The following is a 25,643-nucleotide window of genomic DNA, read 5'->3' as shown; positions in this document are numbered from 1 at the left end:
AGGCAGATTTGGACTCAGACATATCTTTGCTTCACAATCACACATCAGCATGCATTACTATACGGGCTGCGGTGCTGTCAGTGTCACATGTGTCCGGTGCAGCTCTGTATTGTAACGGTGATGATGCACAGCTTTCTGTCTGTGCGCCGCTAGAAATGCGCGTCTTCACTGCGCAACTGCGCGCCATCACGCCCACACGACGCAGCACGGCTCTATAGCACATCCGCTATCAACACGTCACATCCTGTCGGCGGATAACCAGGAAGAGCTGCTGTAACACCCGTCACAACACATTCACATACAGAAATATATAATACATTAATTAACCTATAGCTATAGGCAATGCAACATGTGCAGATACAAAACGACAAATGAAACGAGTAGTGCAAACTTAGTGTGCAGTTTTATTTCGCTCATTAAAATGACACACTGGGCAGCATGTTAATCAATATCATGATACACGGAGACGTCATACATGTGCTGTTTTTGTAAACGCGCTTCTCCAAAAATAAAGGAAATTAGATTAAACAACAGCTGATCGTGTTTTATTCAAGTATATTTTCTCCAGCGTTAACAGTGTTCACATAAGATTTAATAAAGTAACTTAGGGACCGGGTTTCTCTTTTCTCTGGGCCGGGGTCTTTTAATATAACATATTATAGGTTCTATAGCTTGTTTGTGTGCTTAATATGAACGTTATAAGCATGGGATTCATTGAGAAAAAGACAATGTTTATGGCCGCATGTAGCTCGATTAGGTCCAAAGCGGCCGGCGACCTCTACGGGACTATTGCAGTTCTCATCAATACGTCACCGGAGGTCATGGCGACTCGCCATTGTGATGTCACAGTCTTTCCCCAGAATGTCCAGCATTCAGTCGCTGATCTGATCACTTGGAGAGAATAGACGTCGCTTGACAGTGTTTCACTTTTGAGTGCAGATCTAACTTCCTAACCAGCCAAACTAATCAGGTATTGTATTTGTTTTTACACCTTCTGTTCATACATTCAGCACATTCAGAGTGCAGAGACAGATAGACAGACAAACAGACGGGATATGTGATTTTTTCGGGGGGGGCAGGATGAGAGTAAGATTGGTTTTGTGATGTGCACAAAATATATGAAATTGACGGTTCAATTAAATCATTTCCAGCTCGGTTGGAACAAAAACCAGCAGGGTAGGGGGTCCTACCAATAAAATCAGTAACAGTAAAATCCTTATTGATCACGTGGGCTTTGGGGAATTATCAATGTATAATAATAATAATAATTATTATTATTATTATTATGATGATGATGATAATGATGATGATGACGATGATGATTATTATTATTATTATTGACCTAAAAAATCCTACAATTACTGCCATTAGCATACAGGACACACTGTGCCTGACATAGGGGTTTAACCAGGAGGTCATCCGAGAGCTGGTAACCATTGAAGAGAGGATATGTTACCTTGTGCCATCTTTCAGGTCACTTCCACAGGCCCTGAGCTCCTTTCGTGTTCATCTAAAATTCAAAATGAGCTTTATTGGCGTGGCCTGCTTACACCAGCATTTCCAAAGCGTTCACAGATGCAGCAAAGCTGAATATGAATCGAGAATAAACCCTCTCTCCCTCCCTCTCTCTTCCAGGCACAGAAGCATATTGCAAGTGCTCAGCTCGACCAACTGATCAGGATCACAGCATCGCTGGTCCACAAAGATGGGCCACACATGTTCAAAGTTTCGCAAAGCCCTCATCAAGGGAGATGAGACCCTGGCCAACCAGATCTACCAGAAAAACTCAAAGTTAAAAAAGTTCCTGGACCCCAACGCCTCCTGCGGGAAGAGATATGGATGCAACACCGCCCTGCACTACGCCTCCCGGCACGCCATGACACACCTGCTGAGGTCAGCCACACCCCACCCTCCCCGTCTGCCTCTGAGAGTCTCTTTGTCTCCCTCTTGTGTTTCCCCTGTGTCTCTGTGTGTCTCTGTCTCTGTGTGTTTCTGTGTGTGTATGTGTGTGTGTGTGTCACTGTATGTTTCTCTCTCTGTCTCTGTGTGTCTGTGTGTGTGTGTGTCTGTGTGTGTGTGGCACTGTATGTTTCTCTCTGTCTGTGTGTGTGTGTGTGTGTGTGTGTGTGTGTGTGTGTGTGTGTGTGTGTGTCTGTGTGTGTGTGGCACTGTATGTTTCTCTCTGTCTGTGTGTGTGTGTGTGTGTGTCTGCGTGTCCTTGTGTTTGTGGCGCTGGGGAGCTCTCACCTGGCCGGCCGGCCAGTTCCTTGGTCTTGGTGCCCTGACTTTGACTGCGACGGCACTAGAAATAACTATACATACATACATACCTAAAGACATAGGCATAAATAAATGGGAGCTGAATAATTGGATTAAATGGGATACTGTGTTTTTTGTGTGATTTTTTTTGGCGGGGAGGCTTCACTCATTGCGAGGCCGTTTCTTAGAGTCCAGCTCCCCCTGGCCATTGTCCCTTCCCCCTCCACGCTTTTGTTATAACGAGTGACGGATCCACCCTGGGTCCGGCTCTACCTGTGCTAATTTCCTGCATTTTCAGTGTCCGGATACAAAAAAAGGTTTTTCTTTGTCTTTTTCTCCCGTACAAACAGGTCGTTCCTCTACAGCAAAGGTGGGAACCCCAACATGCGCAACGCGCACAACCAGACCGCCCTGCACCTGCTGTGCTCGGGGCCCCGGACCATGCCGCTTGAGCAGGACGATCAGCGCCGGGCCAACTGCCTGCAGATGATCCTGAAGTGGACGGGCGACAGGCTGGATGGTGGGGAGTACGAGCGGGCCGATGTCAACGCCACCGACGACAAGGGGAACACGGCCCTGCACTACGCCGCCGCTGCAGGCTTGAGCACCTGTGTGCAGGTGAGGCCTGTGGACACAAACAGCCCGGCCCACAGCAGCTGGCCAGTGCTGACTGGGACACTGGGTTTGGGCTGGGAAAGTGAATAGTATACCCTTTTCCTAGGCCAGTTTCTTTCTCGAATTACGTATAAAAATGCATCGTCCCAGACCGGCCTGAATCAATGTGTTGCTCAACAATGCTGTACGCTTGTCTGGGCTCTGTCCGCTCTTACAGTCTCGTTGTGGCCCCGCACATATTGGCACAGAGATTCACAGATGCTCTTTGAACTCCATGAGAACAGGTGACGTTATTATTCTCATCGTAACGACCCCCATGTTGGTCTCCTGCAGTACCTGTTGAAGTGCAACGCCGACCTGTTCTCAGAGAACGAGGACAAGGCGACCCCGTGCGACTGCGCCGAGACGCAGCACCACGTGGAACTGGCCCTCAGCCTGGAGGCGCAGATGGTCTTCTCCGGGGACCCCGACGATCTCGAGACCCTGGACAAGAGAGAGGTTCATTTATACAGCTGGGTTTTTACTGGAGCATTCTGGGTACAGTGCCTTGCTCAAGGGTACAACAGCAGTGTCTCCCACCTGGGACAGACCCCTCAACCCTCTACACTGGAGTCCAGAGCCCTGACAGAGCTGGAGAAGAGGCACTGAGGGGTGTAGACTGGTCAGCCATGACACCGCTGTGGAAAGCGAGGGGAAGGAAAAAAGGAAAACAAAGTACCCTGCTATGATGTAACCAAGAGAAAACGGACAAATGACTGTTACGGATTTATGGGTGGGACAGGGTTGTCGTGTGACTGCTCAGACGCCCTGCTGTGGCCTGTGTACACAAGCAGGGATTTTATTTTGTTCTGTGGAGAAACATAGCACATCGATGCACTGTGTATAAGAGAGCTCTCTGCTGCGGGAGACTTTCCCGTTTGGTTTTAAAACATGGCAGTGTATTCTGAGGGCTGCTCAGTGTATAACCTCTAATTATAGCTGTAAGGAGGGAGAGGGTGTAAAAACTGATCCCAAAGTCAGCTGATGTGTTTTTTTTCTACATCTTTCAACATCTGATGTTGAGATTAGCAATTGCTAAATTAATTGATTTATTTACTGCATTTGTATTGTTTTTGATTTGTTTTCTTGTACATAATCTTCTTACTCTTCCACTTCAAAGCAAAAGTTACGTTTGTCACATAACAGTGTGTTGTCTGAACAGCCTTGTGGATTCTTAGGTTTTCTTATTGCTGTGTGTGTCTGTGTCTCTATATTTGTCTCTGTTTCTTTGTGTCTGTGTATGTGTGTGTGTCTATGCAGCCATATGAGGGCCTGACAATGCAGGACCTGCGCAGACTGAAGAACAATCTGATTGAGGAGACGGCAGACATGCTGCAGACGCCCCGCTTCACCGCAGAGGCCCTGCTCCGCACTCACGGTACCGGTGCCCTCGCAGCACTCCGCACTGACTGGCACTGACCAGAGCCAGAGAGTCGGTCAGGGGCACAGAGAGAAACAGACACAGAGAGAGGGAGTGAGAGGAAGACAGAGAGAGAGAAACACACACACACACACACACACACACACACAGAGGAACTGCTTATAAGTCGTGAAATTGAGCAGTGCCCCCTGTCCCCTCTCACTGCCATTGTGTTCAGCAGGCACTACTGATGCCTGGATAGCAGCCCCTCCATTGACAAACCTTGGAAACACAGTTGCTACAGATCTCTGGCATTCGTTCACGGGAGTTTATATTTTGATGATGGTTTTTTTTGTTAGCACATAGGGAGTGACAGCTGTCTCAAAGTATATAGTCACACAAAACACGATACCTTGGGGGGAAAGTCCATTTCACTCCTAATGGAGGCCCATTCAGGAAGTGGAAGAAACATCACAGTAGCCAATCTATATTGTGCCTTCATATATACAGATGATTGATTAAAAACAAATGTACACCCTGTGAAACTCGCACCACTGGCATTTCCGTGTCCTGAAGCATCGCTGGTGACTGAAGAGGTTTCTAGTCCTGATCATTAGATGCACGGGATGCCAGTCATACACTAGATAAGAGGGAGAGGAATGTTTGGAAGTGCAGCACTGTGATTGTCTGGTTTCTTATGTGTAATTTGTCAATTAAAAACAGACAAAGAAGCCAGAAACACTCCGATTGACTAGTTCAGTGGTTCTCAAGCCTGTCCTGGAATACCACCTACTCTGCTGGTTTTTGTTCCTAGCGAACTCTCAATTACTGCATCGAACCCTCAATTTAACCCTTTTGCTTCATCTGACTTTTTAAATTGTGTATCTCATAAAAAGTTGGAGATTTCAAGTTCAGGATCTACAGTTTCATACTTTACATGAAATCTACAACTGTTTATCATTTATGATCTCAGATTAGGCAAATTATTAGTTCAATTAGGGGTCACCCAATTTAAAATGAAGTAATTAAGAGCACAGCTGGAACAAGAAACAGCAGGGCAGGATTGAGAAGCCCTATGTGTGGATCCGTTTCTATGAGTTTGTCTGTTAGGGTGAGGATGATTAACAGTTTTCACTTGTGCTGCTCTCCTCCTTCCCATGGGTGTCAGACTGGGACAGGGAGAAGCTGCTGATGGCATGGATGTCCAATGCAGAGGACTGCTGCCAGCGCTCAGGGGTGCAGATGCCCACTCCCCCACGCAGAGTGAACAATTCCCGGGATGCCTTGTCCTCCCCCCGCACCCCGGACGAGGATGAGGATGAGGAGGATGACGAGGACGAGGACCTGGAGGAGGACATGAAGGGGGACTGGGAGAAGGAGGATAGTGAGGAAGAAGAGGACAGTGAGGAGGACGGAGACGAGTACGAGGACGCAAGGGAATATGCGGATGAGGACAGGCCTCTGGTAACGACCCCCCCATATCACTCCTGTGTCTGCCTCACTCTTAGTGTGCGTGTGCGTGTGCGTGTGCGTATTAGGGTTCCTAATCAAGAAATCTTCTGATGCAGAGCGATTATGCTAATGCATTCAGGCACTACATTTACATAGACATAGTCTTTGAAGACTTATTCGAAAAGGTTGCGCTGGCTTTCCCTGACAGTGTCTGCTTTCTCTTGTCTCCGCTCTGTCCAGAAACTGTACATTGGTGATAAGTGAATGAATCCAACATCTTTCTATGTTGTTATTATTATTACACAATATTATAATTATTAGCAATTGGACTCCGGCAAGAAGCAGCCCATAGGGAAGAACACACACAGACTAATTAACATTAGTTAATGAATGAATCAATGACTGAATTAATGTAATAGGCTTGTGATTTCTTGTTTCCATGTCTTCCTCCAGTGCGGCATTTGCATGAGCGCTATCCCTGCGTCTGAGGACCCCGTGGACATGTCTTGTGGACACGAGTTCTGCAGAGAATGCTGGGAAGAGTAAGTTGTTTTTCCTTTGTCACCCTTGAAATAACTTGTCCACTTTGCTTCAAATGTAATTTCTGTGTCATTTAAGGTGGCAGAGCAGTGTTAAGCTCACAGGTCGCCCCCCCATCATCATGTTCAGGTTGAAGCCAGTTCCCTGGTTTGCTTATAGCCCTATTTGTACTGTAAGGACCCGTGTGCTTGGTAAGTGAATTGCATTCCTGTGAAGAGAAGCCCCCTTGGCGCTGGGATACTTTACTGTATTTGGTTCTGCGGCAGCCTTTGGCCAAGCCACTGATGTGACTGGCAGGAGAGGCCAGCGCGCTGCTGTGGCCCCTGACTCTGTGTGATGTGTCCTGTGCTGCCGTGGCCCCTGACTCTGTGTGATGTGTCCTGTGCTGCCGTGGCCCCTGACTCTGTGTGATGTGTCCTGTGCTGCCGTGGCCCCTGACTCTGTGTGATGTGTCCTGTGTTGCCGTGGCCCCTGACTCTGTGTGATGTGTTCTGTGCTGCTGTGGCCCCTGACTCTGTGCGTCGTGTCCTCCCTCAGGTTTCTCAACATACAGATCCAGAACGGAAAAGCTCCCAACATCTTCTGCCCGGGCCATGACTGTTCCCGGCTGGTTCCTGTAGAGGTCATAGAGAGCATGGTCTCTAAGGAGATGTATAAGCGCTACCTCCTGTTTGACATCAAGGTAAAAACACAAACGTGTGTGTGTTTGTGTGAGGGTGTGTGTTGGCGTGTGTGTGACAAGCACATTTCGACGGCAGTCACAGCTGCAATGGCGTCGTATCTCAGTATCTGCTCTGTAACAGATCATTTTAGCTCATCCAAGTGAACTGAAACTCATTTTAGATTTATTTTATTGTTTGTTTTTCTCTCCCCCCAGAAGCCCTCTGTCTCCCTGTTTACAGTTCAGTGTTGTTTCCTCTGTATTTCAGGCGTTTGTTGAGACCAACCCTGCTATCAAGTGGTGCCCCAGCCCAGGGTGTGAGAGAGCTGTCACACTGGCCAGACAGGGCCCCACAGGGACCGGCACCAATCCACTGCTCTTTCCCCAGCTCAAGGCACCGGCTGTGGACTGTGGAGAGAGACACCTGTTCTGCTGGTGAGAGAGAGAGAGAGAGAGAGAGAGAGACAGAATAACCATTGTTTTTTTTAGAGGATCCCCTCTCCTGCTTAGCGGCCACGGTTCTGATTGAGCTGAGGTGTCCGAGTGTGAAAGGGGGCCCGAGGCATGAATGAACACCTGTTTTTGTCTGCAGGCAATGTCTCGGCAAGGGCCACGAACCCTGCGACTGCCAGACGTGGGAAGTGTGGCAGCACAAAGTGTCAGAGATTCATCAGCAAGAACGTGAGTGACCCCTGTGCTTTGCTGTCCTCAGTGTGTGTCCTGCTGTTTGCTTACAGGTGGCCTATTAAACCTACAGGAGGCTGTTAACCCCTCAAGGACCGGAGCCGCCCAGCCCAGATCTGAAGCCCCTGATTGTTTTCAGTCCTTTTTAGCTAATTTGTACATATATTGTTTTAATGAATACACCGTCGTATTCCCACTCTGCTCAGTTTATTCCCCGGCTCCTTGGCAGTCCCCCTCCTGCCTGTCAGCGCGTGCCCCTGGCCTTGCCGCGCCGCTGACTCCATGTCTTCTCTCTCTCCTATCCTCTGGCCAGACGGTGGACTGAGCGAGTTCCGCGAGAACGCAGCCAGCAGCCTGTGGGTTCTTGCCAACTCCAAGCCCTGCCCCAAGTGTCAGACGCCAATCCAGAGGAACGCAGGATGTAACCACATGCAGTGCACCAAGGTAATGTCCAGCACACCGCCCCCCACCTGAACATTTCAGATCATTGTTTTGTGAATTGAGTTGCAGCTCATTTGGCTCTTTCCTGAAATTAAAAATATAATTTCCACCGGAAGCAAAATCATTGCCTTGAAAACAGGAAGGACAATGTGAGCAGCCTGGGAGGAGCCTCTGTCTGTTTGTCTCTCTCTGTCTGTGTTTCTGTCTGTCGGTCTCTCTAATAATGTAGGCACCAGTGAACATGTGAATATTGACGCTGCAGGGTTGTGTGTGTCTGTTTTGTTTTTTCAGTGCAGTTACAACTTCTGCTGGGTCTGCCTGGAGGACTGGACGATGCACGGCTTCAACACGGGGGGGTCATACACCTGCACACGTTTCGATGCCATCCAGCTGGCGGAGCAGAAGATTGTGAAGGAGGTCTGGTCCTCACTCTTACTGTTGTTGTTTTATAGTTGTTACCGTTATTACTGTTATTGTTGTTATCTTTGTAATTTGTATTGTGTTGTTGTGGTCATTATAGTTATATATTTTGTAGGCATTATCTGCATCAGTGTGACCCACCTGACCTGACAGACACCTGCTTTATCTTCTGTTTTGTGTTGTTGTCACCCCCCCCCCCATCAGATTGAGAAGAAGCGCAAGGTCCTCCAGGAGCACGAGCGCTTTCAGCAGTACCTCGAAAAGTACAAGAGCCACGAGGACCGCTACCAGGTGAGAGTGACGTGGCTCCAGGGTGGCCCCTGGTGTCCCCCACACACATACACACACACATACAATGCAACAGGACAGCAGTGACTCTGGTCTCTCCCCCCCACACAGCTGGAGAAGCAGCTTCTCACAACTGGCAAAGAGAAGATGCAGCAGCTGAGCGAGATGCTGAGCGGACGTGAGTGAGACTCGTGCACCCCCACTGGCCTGTGCCTAGTGAGAGAGCTTGTGAATTCACAGCGATGCGGACACGCTTGATCTGTACACTCAGCCTCGCCCCCCCGGCCTGTGTTCTTTGTTCTGCCTCTACAGGAGAGGGTGGCGCCCCCGACACCACCTTCTACGAAGACGCCGTGCTCGAGCTCCTGAAGACCCGGAGCATCCTGGCCTGCTCTTACGCCTACGGGGCCTTTGTGGCTGTAAAGAGCAGGAAGGAGGAAATCTTCAAACGAATGCAGGTAAGGTGGCGGTCTCCCCGGGGCTTCGGTTTGTTTTTGGATACATGGGAAACAATCAGTCGGTCTTTGTTTTAAATAGTGGCCTTTATGAAAGGCGTGTGGTGTCAGTCTTAGAGTCAGAACCTTCTCAGGTGGGACACACTGACCCCTCCCTGACCTCTCCCCCGACCTCTCGTGCCTGTGTCCCCAGAATGAGCTGGAGATGGCGACGGAGGATCTGGTCAACCTGCTGACCAATCACACGCCACGGCAGAAGATTGTGCGCGCCGCCCGTCTGGTGCAGAAGAAGCGGCGGGAGTTCCTGGTCTCCACGGCCCTGGACAACGACTCATTGTACGTCTTCCCTGTCCCTGCGTCCCTCAGCATTGCTCTGTCTGTCCCCCTCTGTCCGCCTCTCACAATCCTGAAATATTTAACCTGTCAAATGTTCAGAGAAGAAAGAAACCATGCCTGCTGTACTGTTTGTCTTGCAGTTTCAATGATGGCAAGTGGGACTGGGAGCTCTTGGGGTCGTCGTCTTCTGAGGTAACTATCTGCCGTGTACTTTCCCTCTGTGTTGTGTTGTAGTGAGACTGTGCTCTCCTGTAGACTGTACCGTTGAGTTCGTGTGCAGAGACGTCCACACGTGACTAAGACATTAACAGACTGAGTGTCTGTGCAGGAAGTAACTTGTTCTCTGTAAGCGATTGTTTGTAGATGCCTAACCGTGTTTGCAGAGAAAGGTAACTAAAGTGTCATTTTGCTCTAATCTAAAGCTCATGAAGCGTCTGCCAGCTCTTGCGGGGAATGACCGAAGACCAGGAGGCCAGACACAGGTATTGCAAAAGAGACTTTTTATTTTAATTTGGATGCTTAATTGTTCTTTCTAAAACAAATACACAGTTTGGAATGATTTTTGTTTACTGTTTTATGTGAAAATCTTCTCTTCCACTTCATTAGGTTGTGTGATACTGGGCCTTGTAGTTACAGCACTATAATGCCAGAGAAGAGTTGCCGTCCCTTTCGATATCATTGCCCAGATATGATTGCGCATCACCATTGCCAATAGCTGACAGTGAGGATCAATATTGAATCTGACGGAGAGTTGAGATGAATTGAGATTATTTGTCTTTATTGGTCTTTTCTGATGCTCCAAGCTCCCTGGTGGCCTGCAGTCAGGTTGCATCCCTTTTGTTGATGTGAAATGTAAACCCAGGTGCACACAGAGGGGTGGGAGACGCACAATCATGTCGCTGTGAGCTGACGGCAGCAGCAGTGCGCAGTGTGACCCGCGCGTTAACACCCCTGTGTTCTTGGCCCTGCAGGTGCTGAGCTCGCCAGAGAACGACGACCCCGACGTCTGGCTGACCACCCTGCTCTACCAACAGCAATTGAGCTGGCGGGGGTGGGGGACAGGCTGATGCACCTGGTCAGCATGGGCAGCCCCTCCGGCCTCCAGCAGTTCGAGAGCCTGGGCCGGGGTGAGTGGGCAGGGTAGGGGTTGGCATTACAAGAAATTACAGCATGACAGGAGGCTGAGTCGGTGTCAGTGAGGGGTGTCAGTGGGTCAGCGCAGGGATACCTGTGTCGCCCCAGCCTCCTCGTGCTCTCCCTCTTCCTGTTCATTTAGAGATATCTGCACATCATTTCAAGACGTCTTCAAATGGCTTCCTGTGGGTCCATAACAATTCATCGTCCCCATCCTCATATGTTCTCCACTTGAGCATTTCACTTATTGTAGAGCCCTAGAACACACGTGTATATGTATTATTATTATTATTATTATTATTATTTATTTCTTAGCAGACGCCATTATCCAGGGCGACTTACAAAATATAGTAGGCTATATAAATATGTAAGTTGAAGAAATAGCTGGCGCTACAGTAGTTTTAATAAATCTTAAATGCAGGGTGCCTTATCCCAGGGATTTTATATAGAACAATTATCCGGTCAAGGAAGGATGGACAGCAGCTCCCGTCTAAAAACAGTCCACATTCACCGATGTCTCAAAAATTATTTATTAGAGAAAAAGTGAACATCATGATGCTTACGCGTTTCGACTTATCTTCCTCAGAGCGTCGTGAAAAAGGGCTGGGCTAATCTCTTAAATACATCTGATATAAATGAATCATTAGCACCCTCCTTCTATATTCAATTAACAATCATGCTTCAACACAGTGTGAATATTCCATTATTAAGACAACATTTCCATATAGTTAATTATCAATCCATTATTCAATTAAAATCAATTAAAGTAATACAATTTGTTACTTTCAATCAATTATTAGACAATCAGCAATGCATTCAAACATTATTAAACATACATTTTGAAATTGAAGGACAAAATTAAGATCCTCATTCAGTCCCATTGGTTCTATTGTCTGTAATGCCAATATCCAACATGCCTCTCTTTTCAGCAACAAATTCACCAAGTTGCCTCCTCTCTCAGGTATACTAATCTTCTCCAAAGCCACAAAACGGAGCGAGTGTGGTGAAGATCCATGCCCAGCCTTCATATAATGTTTGGCTACCCCAACATTATAGCCAAACATTATATGAATCTTTACTGTTTTGTGGCTTTGGAGAAGATTAGTATACCTGAGAGAGGAGGTAATTTGGTGAATTTGTTGCTGAAAAGAGAGGCATGTTGGATATTGGCGTTACAGACATTAGAACCAATGGGACTGAATGAGGATCTTAATTTTGTCCTTCAATTTTAAAATGTATGTTTAATAATGTTTGAATGCATTGCCGATTGTCTAATAATTGATTGAAAGTAACAAATTGTATTACTTTAATTGATTTTAATTGAATAATGGATTGATAATCAACTACGAAACGCGTAAGCATCATGATGTTCACTTTTTCTCTAAAAATAATTTTTGAGACATCGGTGAATGTGGACTGTTTTTAGACGGGAGCTGCTGTCCATCCTTCCTTGACCGGATAATTGTTCTATATAAAATCCCTGGGATAAGGCACCCCGCATTTAAGATTTATTAAAACTACTGTAGCGCCAGCTATTTTTTCAACTTACATATTTATATAGCCTACTATATTTTGTAAGTCGCCCTGGATAATGGCGTCTGCTAAGAAATCAATAATAATAATAATAGTAATACATATACACGTGTGTTCTACGGCTCTACAATAAGTGAAATGCTCAAGTGGAGAACATATCAGGATGGGGACGATGAATTGTTATGGACCCACAGGAAGCCATTTGAAGACGTCTTGAAATGATGTGCAGATATCTCTAAATGAACAGGAAGAGGGAGAGCACGAGGAGGCTGGGGCGACACAGGTATCCCTGCGCTGACCCACTGACACCCCTCACTGACACCGACTCAGCCTCCTGTCATGCTGATCTTTAAATGATTTGCAGATTTCTCTAAATGATTTCAAGATATCTCTAAATCTAAATTCTGACATGACAGGCAGTGTTGCTTGCGTAAGGCCTGATGTGTGACTTTGCTGGTGGGTGTCACGTGATGCAGTCTCGTATGGCAAGCCAAATGATCATCTTAGAGATATTGTAATTCATTTAAAGATATCTGCAAATGATTTAGAGATATCTCTGAATGTACTTACACAAGTAACACTGCCTGTCATGTCAGAATTTCCTTCCAAAAAAATAAAAATAAAAATAAAATAAAAAATAAATGTTTCTGCCTGATGTTTTTTTCCTAAACGTGGATGAAAGACACTTCTGTACCCCTCACAGTACCAGGACTCGCCAACTAGCAAATCGTTCTTGATGATATTTTGTTAGTTATTTTTGATGAAGTTTAGGGGTTGAATATTTCTATCTAGGTTTGATTCTTCCGGAGGTGATTTCATTATCATTTGAAAGTGCTATCAGCACCTGATCATGGAGAAACAAACACACACCGCCTCATTATGCTGTCCAGGTCATTCTTATACTGGTCAGGTGCTGCTAAAAAATTATGGCAAGCGACACACACATGTAACACTCATAATTTCTGTAAATTGTCTTTTGGTTTAGCTGTTGAAAAGTCTTAAATCATTTTATATTCTCCCCAATTGCTTGGAAAATTATTAAAAAGCTCCGATTGGCCTAATGATCTCGTGCTTTAAGGCTTTACAGAAGCCATTGAGAGCGAACTCAGCTGGAACAAAAAGCAAGAAGACGGACTGTAGGACCAGGGTGGAAACAGCACGGTTTAAATAGGATCCGCCCTACGCCCCTGTGTACAAAATACAAGTCCTACATCCTAGATTGTGAGCTGGCAAGATGTGAAGACAGAGTTAAGAGCCAAGAGGAAGGGTGCATGAGGGAAATCAAATAAACAACACGAGTACTCGCAATGTAACAGCATGTCAAAATTGTAAGTACAGTCTGAAAAGCTGTGTCTCGAGTAATCGCCGGAAGGGGGTCAGCGACTCTGCTGTCCTGATTTCAGTGGGAAGGTCGTCTAACAACTTAGGGGCCAGGGATGAAAAGCAGCGGCTCTGGAGGAAGGGGAGTGGAGAGGAGGTAAAGTTAGGCTTCTGGTGCAGGGAGACCGGAGAGATGTGGAGGGGATGTACGGAGAGCTCAGGGTCTGAAGGTAGCTCGGTGCAGTCTGGGAGATCTGGGCATCATCTGCGTAGAAATGGTAAGAAAATCCATGGGATGTGATGAGGGGGCCCAGGAAGAGTGTGGAGAGAGAACAGGAGGGGGCCGAGGATGGGGTACATTTGTGAGGAGAGGTGTGGAGGAGCGAGTGGGGAGAGGGTCCAGGGCACACTTCGTGGGTTTGTGAGCTAGGAGGAGAGAGGAAAGATTGAAGAAAAGGAAGCTTGATTAGCATGAGCTTTAGTCGGGATGGGAGAGGACTGGTGCTGTTGAAGAGGGGGCACCCGGCCGAGCTCAGCGACAATCTCCCATCTTCGAGCTGGGGTGAGTGGGCCGATTCCAGCCGTTCCAATGTTTATTATTGTGAATGCTATGTGGACACACCCCGCAGGCATATAGACTTTCAAGCATTTAGTGTCTGAGTAGATTCAAGTCTTTACCACTTTCTCACTGTCCACTGTTCAAAATTAATGTTACAAAAGGAGGCAAAGAGGACTGAGGGATGCCGGGCGGGGGGTCTGGGGGTCCCCCAGGAGAGTGAAAACTGAGAGCTCAAATGCGCCATTCAGAGTCATTTCGAAGGCGAGAAACTCAGCTCAAAATCTCTATGAAATCAGGCAGATTTGGACTCAAACATATCTTTTCTTCACAATCACACGTCACCAGTGAAAAATCACACATCAACATGCATTATTATAGATAATTATATGGGCCGCCAAATGTAAAACAGCACACACTTTTTTTCCAAGTGTCTTTTTTCACACATTTAACTTAAACCAGCAGGCAAAATACATTAGAAACAATGTTGTTTCAGCGTCATATTTCAACGTTGAATATACTTCAACATCAATTGAATCAGCAAATTATATTTATTAAGGGGGATTTTGCGCAGTCTCTTTTGTGGGTTGATGTAAGAGACTCAGCTCCCTATAGGCAGAGGGGGAGCAGGTTAATATATATATAGGTGATATTTGCTGTAATGCATATTAAAAGCACTTCTATAATTACACACAGTCCAGCATACGCATTGAAACCAAACATCTCTAACTGCTCAGACATTCACTGGAGTTCTTCACTTTTCAGAACAAATGAGTAGGGCATGGGCTGGATGGAGAAAGTGAGACATGGACTATACATTGCTATACATATATACACACATATATATATAGAGAGAATATATATGTATGTGTATATATGAGCAAAGGTTTATACAGTTGTGTGACGGGAGTGAAAGGAGTGCCTATTGTAATTCATACTCCCACCCACTGGCAGCACTGTGCAAGAAGTACCAATCCCTGGGAGGAGGTCAAGAGATCTGTTATGAGACCAATGAGACACATACACTCACCTAAAGGATTATTAGGAACACCTGTTCAATTTCTCATTAATGCAATTATCTAACCAACCAATCACATGGCAGTTGCTTCAATGCATTTAGGGGTGTGGTCCTGGTCAAGACAATCTCCTGAACTCCAAACTGAATGTCTGAATGGGAAAGAAAGGTGATTTAAGCAATTTTGAGCGTGGCATGGTTGTTGGTGCCGGGGGGGCCGGTCTGAGTATTTCACAATCTGCTCAGTTACTGGGATTTTCACGCACAACCATTTCTAGGGTTTACAAAGAATGGTGTGAAAAGGGAAAAACATCCAGTATGCGGCAGTCCTGTGGGCGAAAATGCCTTGTTGATGCTAGAGGTCAGAGGAGAATGGGCCGACTGATTCAAGCTGATAGAAGAGCAACTTTGACTGAAATAACCACTCGTTACAACCGAGGTATGCAGCAAAGCATTTGTGAAGCCACAACATGTACAACCTTGAGGCGGATGGGCTACAACAGCAGAAGACCCCACCGGGTACCACTCATCTCCACTACAAATAGGAAAAAGAGGCTACAATTTGCACAAGCTCACCAAAATTGGACAGTTGAAGACTGGAAAAATGTTGCCTGGTCTGATGAGTCTCGATTTCTGTTGAGACATTCAGATGGTAGAGTCAGAATTTGGCGTAAACAGAATGAGAACATGGATCCATCATGCCTTGTTACCACTGTGCAGGCTGGTGGTGGTGGTGTAATGGTGTGGGGGATGTTTTCTTGGCACACTTTAGGCCCCTTAGTGCCAATTGGGCATCGTTTAAATGCCACGGCCTACCTGAGCATTGTTTCTGACCATGTCCATCCCTTTATGACCACCATGTACCCATCCTCTGATGGCTACTTCCAGCAGGATAATGCACCATGTCACAAAGGTCGAATCATTTCAAATTGATTTCTTGAACATGACAATGAGTTCACTGTACTAAACTGGCCCCCACAGTCACCAGATCTCAACCCAATAGAGCATCTTTGGGATGTGGTGGAACGGGAGCTTCATGCCCTGGATGTGCATCCCACAAATCTCCATCAACTGCAAGATGCTATCCTATCAATATGGGCCAACATTTCTAAAGAATGCTTTCAGCACCTTGTTGAATCAATGCCACGTAGAATTAAGGCAGTTCTGAAGGCGAAAGGGGGTCAAACACAGTATTAGTATGGTGTTCCTAATAATCCTTTAGGTGAGTGTATATATATTATTTTGTTTGGGCACCCTGTCCTAGTGTTCGAGTTTGTTGTTTGGCTTTGTTGACATTGAACTGGAATCATAATATACTCCAACTGGATACCCATTGCTGGCATTGGTTGTTCACCGTCCTTATTATTATTGGCTCTTGTGACATCTGTGTCACTCACCCCATTTTTGCATGCTGTCAGGATAAGAACAGTTAATTCCCTGCAAAACAGACACAGCCCATTTAACGCCATGGGGGAGTGGGGCGTGACTGGAGTGTGACTGGAACACACCTACGCTCTCCACCATTGAGTCGCACTAGGAATCAGATCTGTACATTTAGCATGATAGTAAATATTTTACGCACTGTTACACAAGCTTATTTTTTTCCCACATTTTGTAAAGAGATACAGGTAACATGCTTGTATTGTATCATTCATTCTTGCAATTATTAACACATTTGCTTCTCTAAGCAAATGTAATTCAGTACAATTATAAAGGATTATACGTCAATTACTAAAAAGGTCATATATTTTACGAGTGATTTACCATGACATCAAACCTGTTTTGCCCTTTGCAGATGGGTAGTTTGTGTAGAAATGTATACATAATAAAATATTCTGTCCGTGGTAATTTTGATGAGGATGTAACCTGTAGAAACAGCTAAGCATTATTTTAACAATATACTTCAATATACTTGTGTACTTCAACAGAGAAGCATTAATTGACAGAATACAGAATTTGTGTAGTGCCCTGAGACACGTCTGCATATGTGGTGCGCCATTATAAATTTAAATTGATTGATGATTGATTGATGTTATCATGTTTATCCTCAAATTTATCACACTCTTAGAACGAATTGTGTTAAATTGAACACATTCTGTGCTTGTTTTAGGACAACACAATTTCGTGTTGCATTGCATGCCCTAATCATATCAGTGTTGTTTGTGTGTGTGTGTGTGTGTGTGTGTGTGTGTGTGTGTGTGTCTTTTAATTGTGGGACTGCGTAAAACACAGAAAAACACCAGGACAGTGGAAACAATTACAAAGACGTTTAAAACTGAAAAATACTTTTTCTTGGGATTGCTGCAACTTGTGTTTTATTTGAAAATATTGCAATACATGATATATTAACTTTAATAATAATAATGTATACACATGTTCTGCATTTTTTTAAGTGAACAGAATTTGTAAAGGTAATAGTAAGTTACACTAGTGCTACAACAGTTTCATGCTGGGGAACTATTTCTGGAACTGGGAATATGGGAATAAGCACCAAACTGATGTCCTTATTGTTTCCATTTGGTCTATGAATGAGAGATATTAGCTTTCTATGGTTGCTTTTTTAATGTTTTAAACAAAGTCCCCAAAATCATTGTAAGTCCTATTGATAGCAGAAAGGGTCCCCTTTAAACTTACAGCAGTTTAAACACATGGAGTGGTATGGTCCAGTACAACATGGTATGTGTAAATGTTATGCTGAGAAATTATCCAGTTGACAATTAAACTCTGAACCGCAGGGCTGCTGTTTCTTCTCACAGATTATAACTGGATGTGAAACTTAAAGTGAAAGAGTATTTCTAAAGAGCCCTGGTGAAGTACTTCCCTGCTGAGGAATCGGACAGTGATGGGGAAGAGTCTATACCCAGGGTCACATCATAAAAGAACCATAGCCCATTTCCATTTAGCAGAATATCAGTGGATTCCCTCACCTTTTTGTTTATATGAAGCCGCTCAATAACATGCATCATAACTGGGAATTAGCTCAATATTTGTAAGTATTTGGCATCCCATGAGTTCAATTCAATGCATTTGCTTCATAGTACAATTAGTATTTTAATTAAAAAGCAATCCTCCTTTTTAAAATACTGATTAGGAGGTATTATTCCCATATACAGACACAAACAGTTGTGTCAGCACCATACCAGTTCAACTAGTGACTCAAGCATCCCACACATCATCCCAGCCCAAAATGGACCTTGGCCTGGGACTGCATTAGCAAGGTCCCTACAGCCCAGTTCTGCTTACTGCATACTGCATACTGAGGCCTTTAAGGTCTGTACCAAATACAAACTTGCATTCACACACCAAGCAAGAATTATCGTCATTTAATTTTGAAAGCAAAATTACTTTTACAATCAGGCAGAAAGAGGGGGGTGAGTCATTGACGGCTTCGTTCTTGTAGCGCAGATGTCCGCAGTTCTGCGCAGATTTGCAGAATCGCACCGATCCTATTGGTGCAGCAGCGCAGATCTGCGGAACCGAACCGCTGTCCACGCCGCGTCTGCACGGACAGAATAGCAGGCGCAATCAAGACACAAGAAACGTGACGTGAACGATTCCACACGTCTGACCAAAGAGCAACAGGATACCTTGTGGTCATTGTAGTTTTCACAAGACTCGAGTACGTTATGCAGGATGGAAAATGGAAGGTGAATTCACTACAATTCCCATGAGCCATTGCCAGACCGGCGGTTGTCAATAAGAAAATGAAAGGTCCAGCACAATATTCATAATTGTGCAAAAGAAAGGTAGGTGTGCAGTGTTTTCTGTCTTTGCAGATAAACGTAACATATATTGCCTTCATTAGCTTATTCTCTTGCAGACTATGACATACGAAAACCTGTATATTAAAAAAAATGTTTTGAAGCATGTCGGTTAAAATGAAACTGCTCTAGCTTTAGTTTAAGTCCAACACATACCATGCACAGAAGTTCAAGAGATCTCATGCAATAGCAACCAAAATAAAAAGTTGTTCCGCTTTGAAGACCGCTGTGGTTTTGGACATGATCACCGTCTTGTCCAGTAGTTTGTAAAGATCTTTTTTGCAAGACGTTTAATGTCGGTGCTTTTGTATCGCACGATGGTGTTTTTGATTTTAAGAACTGACTGATGACCATATTGAAGCAGTTGCACAATGACACGGGCATCCTCGATTTCAGCTGATTGTTGGCAGCGGCAGCATGGGGCTCACCCATGCCATAGTGACGTGCTGTGTGCTGGTGCTGCTCAAAGCGCAGGCGCCGGATGACGAGTGGCTGGACCCCACGGACATGATCCAGTACGACCACACGACCCAAACCCAGAGACGACCTGTAGAGGTGAATGCATTGCTGTAGTCTGCTTTGGCCAGTGGATGTTCCCGTTTCCTGTGTCCTTGTATGTTGTTCTCAATGCACCAGTGCGTGTGCATTTACTTGTGGTTTCTAAGAATTACATATTTCATTTGGACCATGTATTGTGAGGGCAATACACTTTAGTTTTATACATTTTGTCTTTATGTATCTTGCCTTTTTTTTAAGGTTGAAAATGTTCCAACCAAGAGAAAACAGTACACTTCACATCCAGATCAGACGGCCTCCTGCCCAGACATTACTGAGTGCAACAGCAAACGCATCAGTTTACAGAGACAGGTTGGTGATTTCACACTCCCAGCATTGCACTGTATACACTACACCTGCCCACGGAGAAGTGGATTGAAGTGAACTGTACCACGCAATTTTATTGCAACTGATACAGCTTGTGCAAATATATGGCCATTGCCTTCTGCTAATCTTTAAATAGGATCCATGTGTTCAGAGCTACAATGAAGCTGCAATTGAATGTACAGAGTTTAATGAGTTTAATCAGACGAACAAAGACTAAACTACTCCATAACTTTTCTTAACAAGAAACTGTGTTTTGTTCTTTCAGGTTGAAGAACTTAAAATACAAATTGCATCTGTCTCGAAACAAACTGGCTGCAACCCTGTTTTTAAAAGGTACCTCAAAAGGCTCCTAAAGGACATTAAGAAGCTGGGACTTGTAAGTTGTGATAATCCTTAAGTACAATAAATAAATGGGGATTTAATTTAACATATAAGTGTCAGTAAAATGTTTTTACTCCCACAATTATTTTTAATTGAATCAACTGCTACAACCTTTGTCGAGACACAGAAGTATGATGGCATACAAGCCCAAAGACAACTGAAACTTGCAGAACTATTTTTCAAAAGCAGCACTTAATTGAAAAATACACATGGAAACTAACACGGACAATTTTACATTAATGTTTAATTTTCCACAGGATACTCAAATTATCTTTGAATGAAAGCTATGATTTGAAATTGGCAAGATTGTCCTTTTCATTCTATTATGTTTATTTGTGTTGCTACCTTTCCTATAGTCTTCAGATGGATTTACTGGTCCACCTAAAGTTTGAAGAGTATGTAACAAATCAGCATTTCAAACTGTGGTCTAAGAATAATGTGCCCTAATCCATTAATTGTCTTTATTTGAACAGCCTGACGATCAGAATCCAGTCCACTATGATGCTGAGGTTGTCCTATCAGGGGTAGCAGTGTCTGAAATCAACAAATTTCTTGAAGGCGATGATCGCTTGAGACCTGGGGCTTTGAGTGAAGCTCTTGGCCAGATCTTGGTCAATTTCAAGCCCCATGATTATGAAGCTTGGAAGTGGCGTTTTGAAGACACTTTTGGGGTTGAAATTGAAACTGTGCTTTGGGTGAGGAAGTGTTCTTTCAAAGTGTATTGAAGACACACTTTCCCCACTCAGTTCTGGTGTTTAAAAATGTTGTGCACTATTCCAGTCCCTTTCACAGCTCATCATTACTGTGATAAGGTTGTATTGATGTGTACTGAGAGATGCAAAACACTCTTGAGTATGAGATCTCCTGGTTACACGTGGAGTCTTAAAGTTTTTATTCATTCAGGTATGTGCCATGAAAATCCTATCTAACAGATGCTCCTCTGTACTCCTTTTCAGATCTGCTGTTGTGCATTAATCCTTGTAGTGATCATCTGCACTGAAATGTGGAGCATAGTTTCCTGGTTTACGCAGTTGAGACGCTTCCTTGCTGTCTGTTTCTTCATCAGCTTTTTCTGGAACTGGATTCTCCTGTACAAGGTACGAGTATTTAAAAGTTTTGGTGGGGAACGGCTTTTTAAAATGCATTATTTTTGTATTTTAACACTTTGTTTAGAGAAATAGATTTGAGATCTTGAGGAGTTCCTTGCAAGAAGCAGAAATACCATCCAATATGACAAAATCGAGTATTCCTTAGTTGTGCTTTACCACATGCATATTCCTTCCTACATGCTTTTCCTGAATCTATATGAATCCAGTATTGAGTGCCTGCACTATACTGTAAAGGTATAATATAGACCCTTTACTGTGATTCATAACAAATGAACAGTTCTGAAAATATTAATTGTATTATGATTGTATTATAATTTTGTATTAATGCAAAAATAAAACACAGAATGTCAGGGGTATGCACAGTAAAACATTTAATTGCAAATTATAATTGTATAAATACATATAAAGATTACAGAGATTATAAAATTCATGAAGCCACTCAGGTGAAATGTTCAAATGTCTGCAACAGCTCCCAAGTGCTCTCGTCGAAATTACGTCAGCTTCTGAAATCACTCTCTCATTTTGTTCACTCGCTGCTGAAATATAGTGCACTCACTTCCATTCACTCTATAGGAAATAGTGCATGAGTGAACAAGAGGGTGATTTCAGACACAGCTATTGTTTCCTGCAAATTCACAATACGTATGACTTGCTCGTGTACTAGCTTGATCTGTATAAATAATTAAGAAGTTCCATGAACTGCATTGAGTTTCAGCTGTATCATTTTTAGAACTGATACACAAAAGTTAAATATTAAAAGTTAGTAAGATGTTTAAATATATTTTGAGATACTTAAGATGAAATTCATACTTTGCATGAGAACAAGAACCGTTTTCACAGCATGTTGCGTTTTCAATATCATAGACTGCCTATGCTGATCATCAGTCCAAGATAGTGAAAATGGAGCAGTTCAATGAGAAATGCACCGGACTGCAGAGGATTCAGTGGACGGACAGCATTAAAGGTGAGAGGGTCAAATCCCAGTGCTTATGAACCGGCACTGTGTGGGAGCCACAGATGTTTTATAATGTTGATTCTTGTCATGTTAGAATTGTCATTTAAAGAATTCTAATTGCAAAATATGTATGTTAATTTGTCTTTAAAACTCCAGAGTGGTACAGAAGCACGTGGACCCTACAGGATGACCCCTGCAAAATATATTATGAACTTCTCATAGTAAATCCTATGTTAATGGTGCCTCCAACAAAGGTGACATTTATTTCTACAGAATATCAACTAGTATTGTGTACTATTTACCAAAGTGCAACTGTCCTTCATCTTCTGTAATTCACTGTATTGGTTGCTATTTGAAATGTATATTCTGACCGCTATCAGAAAGCGACTGCCTGAGTTTATAATGGCTGTATGTTCTGAATGTCTGAATCTACCACTGGTTGTGTGTTGTTTGATACCAAATTTTAGGCCTGTTGAATTAATGATCTAACAAACCTGTGAACTGGTTGACCGCCATCCTATTTCTAAACACTACCGAAATCAAAAGTTTTAGAGCACCTACATTTTTCCAGTTTTTATTGAAATGTATGCAGTTTAATGTCTCAGTGTACTCTGAAATTAAAGCATAGAACAAATAAACAATTGGAGATACAAATAAATCATGGAATCGTTTTGTTTAACACACCGGTAGAGACCTCAAAATGACAATATGGAAAACTGCTTACAGTGTACTGATACACAACAATTTTACATACTTGGATCTGAACATCTGTGTTTGATGGAACATCAAATAATATACTGGATTAATCATTAGTAAGTTCTGATTGGGTGTGTTTGAGAATGAAACGCGCTGGTAGCCAAGAGAATAAGCTTTTAAACGTTGTGTGCATTGTAGGAATACAGTGTAACTTCTATGCACAGGAGCTGTGTGTAACACTGACAAATAATGCTTAAGAGGGTGTAGTAACACAGTATATTACTCTGAAATGTACATTATTTTTCATTTTTTTGTAATCTAAACTTTATTTTTTACCTACTTTACTACTTACCTTTTCAGGTTATTCACTGTACTTGAACTGCTTAAATTTGAATAAAAACTGGAAAAATGGGGGTGTTCTACATCTTTTGACCGGTAGAGTATTTACATTCACTTCTTGTGTCTCTAGGCCATTTCTGTCACCATCACCACCTTTATTACTGAGCCTCTGAAACATTTTGGCCAAGGCATCAGTGAGTTCCTCAAAGCGCTTCTCAAGGATCTTCCCGTGACTCTGCAGATTCCTGTCCTTCTGACCATTGTCTTCTGTATCCTGGTATGTATATTACTACTCTTAATCAAGGGTCCAAATTGAGATGTCTGCTACCTGTAGTATGGTTTATAAAAGTAAAGCATAGCAACATTAGAAGTATGTTTAACAAATGTAGTCTCTTGTCTTCTTGCATATCATCATGAACAACTGTTTTGTAAAGAATGTCAGGGATTTATCTGATTGTGGTCTGAAACACAATCGGGAAGCTGATGTCGGGTTTGTGTGTTCAGCAGTTCGGCAACATTTGATTATTAGAATTAATAATAAGGGCATTTAACTGATGCTTACTTAAGTATATTTCACAAGAATCATCCCATACAGTGTACAGTATGTGTAATTGTTTTTATATAGGGCTTCACAATATTTTGCTGAACAGAGTGTTGTTCACCCCTCAGGTGTTCATGTATGGCAGTGCCCAAGCAGCCATGCAGCACTTGGTGTTTAGGAGACGCCACGACCAGCCGCCGCCCCCCCTGGCTCAGCCGCGCGTCCCCGAGCTGGGCAACACCAACCAGGACCCTCGGGGGTGGGGCGATGCTGACAGGGCAGAGGTGGGCAGAAGGCAGGTGAGCTACAGTGACAGCGATGTCCGCCGGCGCCACCGGACCCCGGAGAGACAACGGGAGAACCAGCGCGCTGCCCGAGTCCAGAATCTGGGTCCTGGCGGCAGCTCCGGGGATGAGACCGACGCAGCTCCGCCTCAGGGTGTGTCGGAGGCGCAGGTGCGGTGCTGTGAAGACACGGCAGCCGCGAAGACAGAACCCGTAAAAGCAGAGCAGACAGACAGTAGTGGCGGTGACTCACAAGCACAGGAGCAGGAAAGCAGCTCAATAAGAGTAAAACAGGACACAAGAAAAAACAAAGACCCACAGAAGAGTGAGGAGTGCTCGCCGACACGCCAAACACAGACGAGTGTAAGTTTAAAACTGCTTACAGGAAGTGAAATTGAACTAATTCCTGATGCTAATATGTTTATATCTATTTCAGTGGTAACATCACAACGATATTTTGACTTTTACTAAAACTATGTAATAGCTAAGTCTGATATAATAAGTATCTGAAACTGATGAATCTGTTACATTTAATGTTGTTGACCTTTAAGCTTCTTCCCTCTTTTTTTATTTTACCACTGCGTCTCAGTTGCTTAAGGAAGGGGAAGGATGGTTTTAGATTCTGCTCAAATAGGTACATCTCTCTATTTGTGTCAAAGTAGCACCAGGACTTCATACCATACCATACAATCACACACTTGCATACTTACTACATACATGCATGTGAAGGAAGTAAAGGTCTTCCCTGTATCCTTTCTGCTTTGTAAAAGAATAATGTGATTCAGTTTTATTTACGGTTTTCCTAAACACTCTTCTGACTCTCTTTATGGTGGCTTGGCCAGGAGTCTTACTGGTGGCCATTATTGGGACATTATTTTCTGCATGTATTATCTTGTGCTCGAGCAAAGATAAACTACATTTCTCTGTCGTGGAAGTTAAATCCTGAAGTGTTGCTGTGGTGCAAGTCGGTGCTTTTTCATGATATCCATCTTCTGGTTTTGGTTTCCAGGTGCCCAAGAGTCCAGCAGAAGTTGGCCAAGCATTCAGCAGTGAAGACACCATAGAAAATATAGGAAGCCCTACACCAGAAACAGCACCCGGACTTTTGAATTAGTTTAATAAAATGTATATTTTGTTTTAATTTTGTGTTTTATATGCATTTTCCAATATACAATAGTTAAAAGTACTGTTTTGAGGTGCATTTTTCCCTTGTTAAATGGAAAGGGGGGGTTCATTTGTAGGAATGTATTTTTAGTATGAATCTATGTCAGTGTTAATAAATGTATTACACAGGTATTGCCATGATTGTGGTGATTGCCTCAGTGTGTGCTTTGAATGCATGTTGTCCAGGTGAAGGTGACTGGGCTGAACTGGGGCGTCCCTTCTCTTCTCGTGGCAAAGAGTTTTCTTTCCATTCTATACAGAAGTTGCTAAAGAAAAGACCCCTGAAACAGAGGAGCCGTCATTAATTTAGTTCTTATTCTATTCAAAACATTTCAAACAGAAGTGAAAAGATGAGATTAGATTGAGAACAAGTGGCAGATGCATGCAAATAATAATTTTGTGCAGTCCTGATGATAAGAGTTG

The 25,643-nt window shown here is 43.8% G+C and overlaps 2 protein-coding genes and 1 long non-coding RNA gene across 3 annotated transcripts; 2 read left to right on the top strand and 1 right to left on the bottom strand.

Moving 5' to 3' along the window:
* The first annotated feature begins 287 nt into the window (after window positions 1-287).
* LOC136714825 (ankyrin repeat and IBR domain-containing protein 1-like) lies at window positions 288-10,904 on the top strand. The gene is made up of 19 exons (XM_066692449.1): window positions 288-970; window positions 1,636-1,893; window positions 2,610-2,877; window positions 3,208-3,372; window positions 4,174-4,291; window positions 5,442-5,737; window positions 6,179-6,267; window positions 6,803-6,947; window positions 7,195-7,361; window positions 7,519-7,607; window positions 7,924-8,054; window positions 8,343-8,468; window positions 8,676-8,762; window positions 8,871-8,937; window positions 9,072-9,217; window positions 9,408-9,550; window positions 9,691-9,742; window positions 9,973-10,032; window positions 10,522-10,904. Exons 2-19 carry the CDS (start codon window positions 1,706-1,708, stop codon window positions 10,615-10,617), a joined length of 2,433 nt encoding a protein of 810 aa, XP_066548546.1. The 5' UTR covers window positions 288-970; window positions 1,636-1,705; the 3' UTR covers window positions 10,618-10,904.
* Window positions 10,905-18,416: 7,512 nt separating this feature from the next.
* Window positions 18,417-19,159, bottom strand: LOC136714602 (uncharacterized). Its single transcript, XR_010805035.1, has 2 exons — window positions 19,026-19,159; window positions 18,417-18,607 (listed from the first exon to the last, which is right to left on the bottom strand). It is a non-coding gene; the product is annotated as an uncharacterized LOC136714602 (long non-coding RNA).
* Window positions 19,160-19,286: 127 nt separating this feature from the next.
* Window positions 19,287-25,352, top strand: LOC136714601 (chloride channel CLIC-like protein 1). Its single transcript, XM_066692176.1, has 10 exons — window positions 19,287-19,424; window positions 19,626-19,736; window positions 20,017-20,127; window positions 20,606-20,827; window positions 21,089-21,229; window positions 22,106-22,205; window positions 22,353-22,450; window positions 23,362-23,508; window positions 23,901-24,419; window positions 25,066-25,352. The coding sequence occupies exons 1-10, from the start codon at window positions 19,287-19,289 to the stop codon at window positions 25,168-25,170; spliced, it is 1,692 nt and encodes a 563-aa protein (XP_066548273.1). The 3' UTR covers window positions 25,171-25,352.
* Window positions 25,353-25,643: the final 291 nt, after the last annotated feature.

Source organism: Amia ocellicauda, chromosome 19 (genome assembly GCF_036373705.1).
Source record: "Amia ocellicauda isolate fAmiCal2 chromosome 19, fAmiCal2.hap1, whole genome shotgun sequence".
NCBI classification, from domain to species: Eukaryota; Metazoa; Chordata; class Actinopteri; order Amiiformes; family Amiidae; genus Amia; species Amia ocellicauda.
This window is presented reverse-complemented; position numbering and strand designations above follow the sequence as displayed.

What these genes read in the sequence shown, in the direction of transcription:
- LOC136714825 (XM_066692449.1), top strand. Translation starts at nt 1,706, where the DNA reads ATGGGCCACACATGTTCAAAGTTTCGCAAAGCCCTCATCAAGGGAGAT. An exon ending in GAGAGACACCTGTTCTGCTG is followed by an intron (nt 7,362 to 7,518) that starts GTGAGAGAGAGA and finishes TTTTGTCTGCAG; the next exon opens with GCAATGTCTCGGCAAGGGCC. An exon ending in GAGCGAGATGCTGAGCGGAC is followed by an intron (nt 8,938 to 9,071) that starts GTGAGTGAGACT and finishes CTGCCTCTACAG; the next exon opens with GAGAGGGTGGCGCCCCCGAC.
- LOC136714601 (XM_066692176.1), top strand. Translation starts at nt 19,287, where the DNA reads ATGGGGCTCACCCATGCCATAGTGACGTGCTGTGTGCTGGTGCTGCTC. An exon ending in ACATTAAGAAGCTGGGACTT is followed by an intron (nt 20,128 to 20,605) that starts GTAAGTTGTGAT and finishes TTATTTGAACAG; the next exon opens with CCTGACGATCAGAATCCAGT. An exon ending in CACGCCAAACACAGACGAGT is followed by an intron (nt 24,420 to 25,065) that starts GTAAGTTTAAAA and finishes TTTGGTTTCCAG; the next exon opens with GTGCCCAAGAGTCCAGCAGA.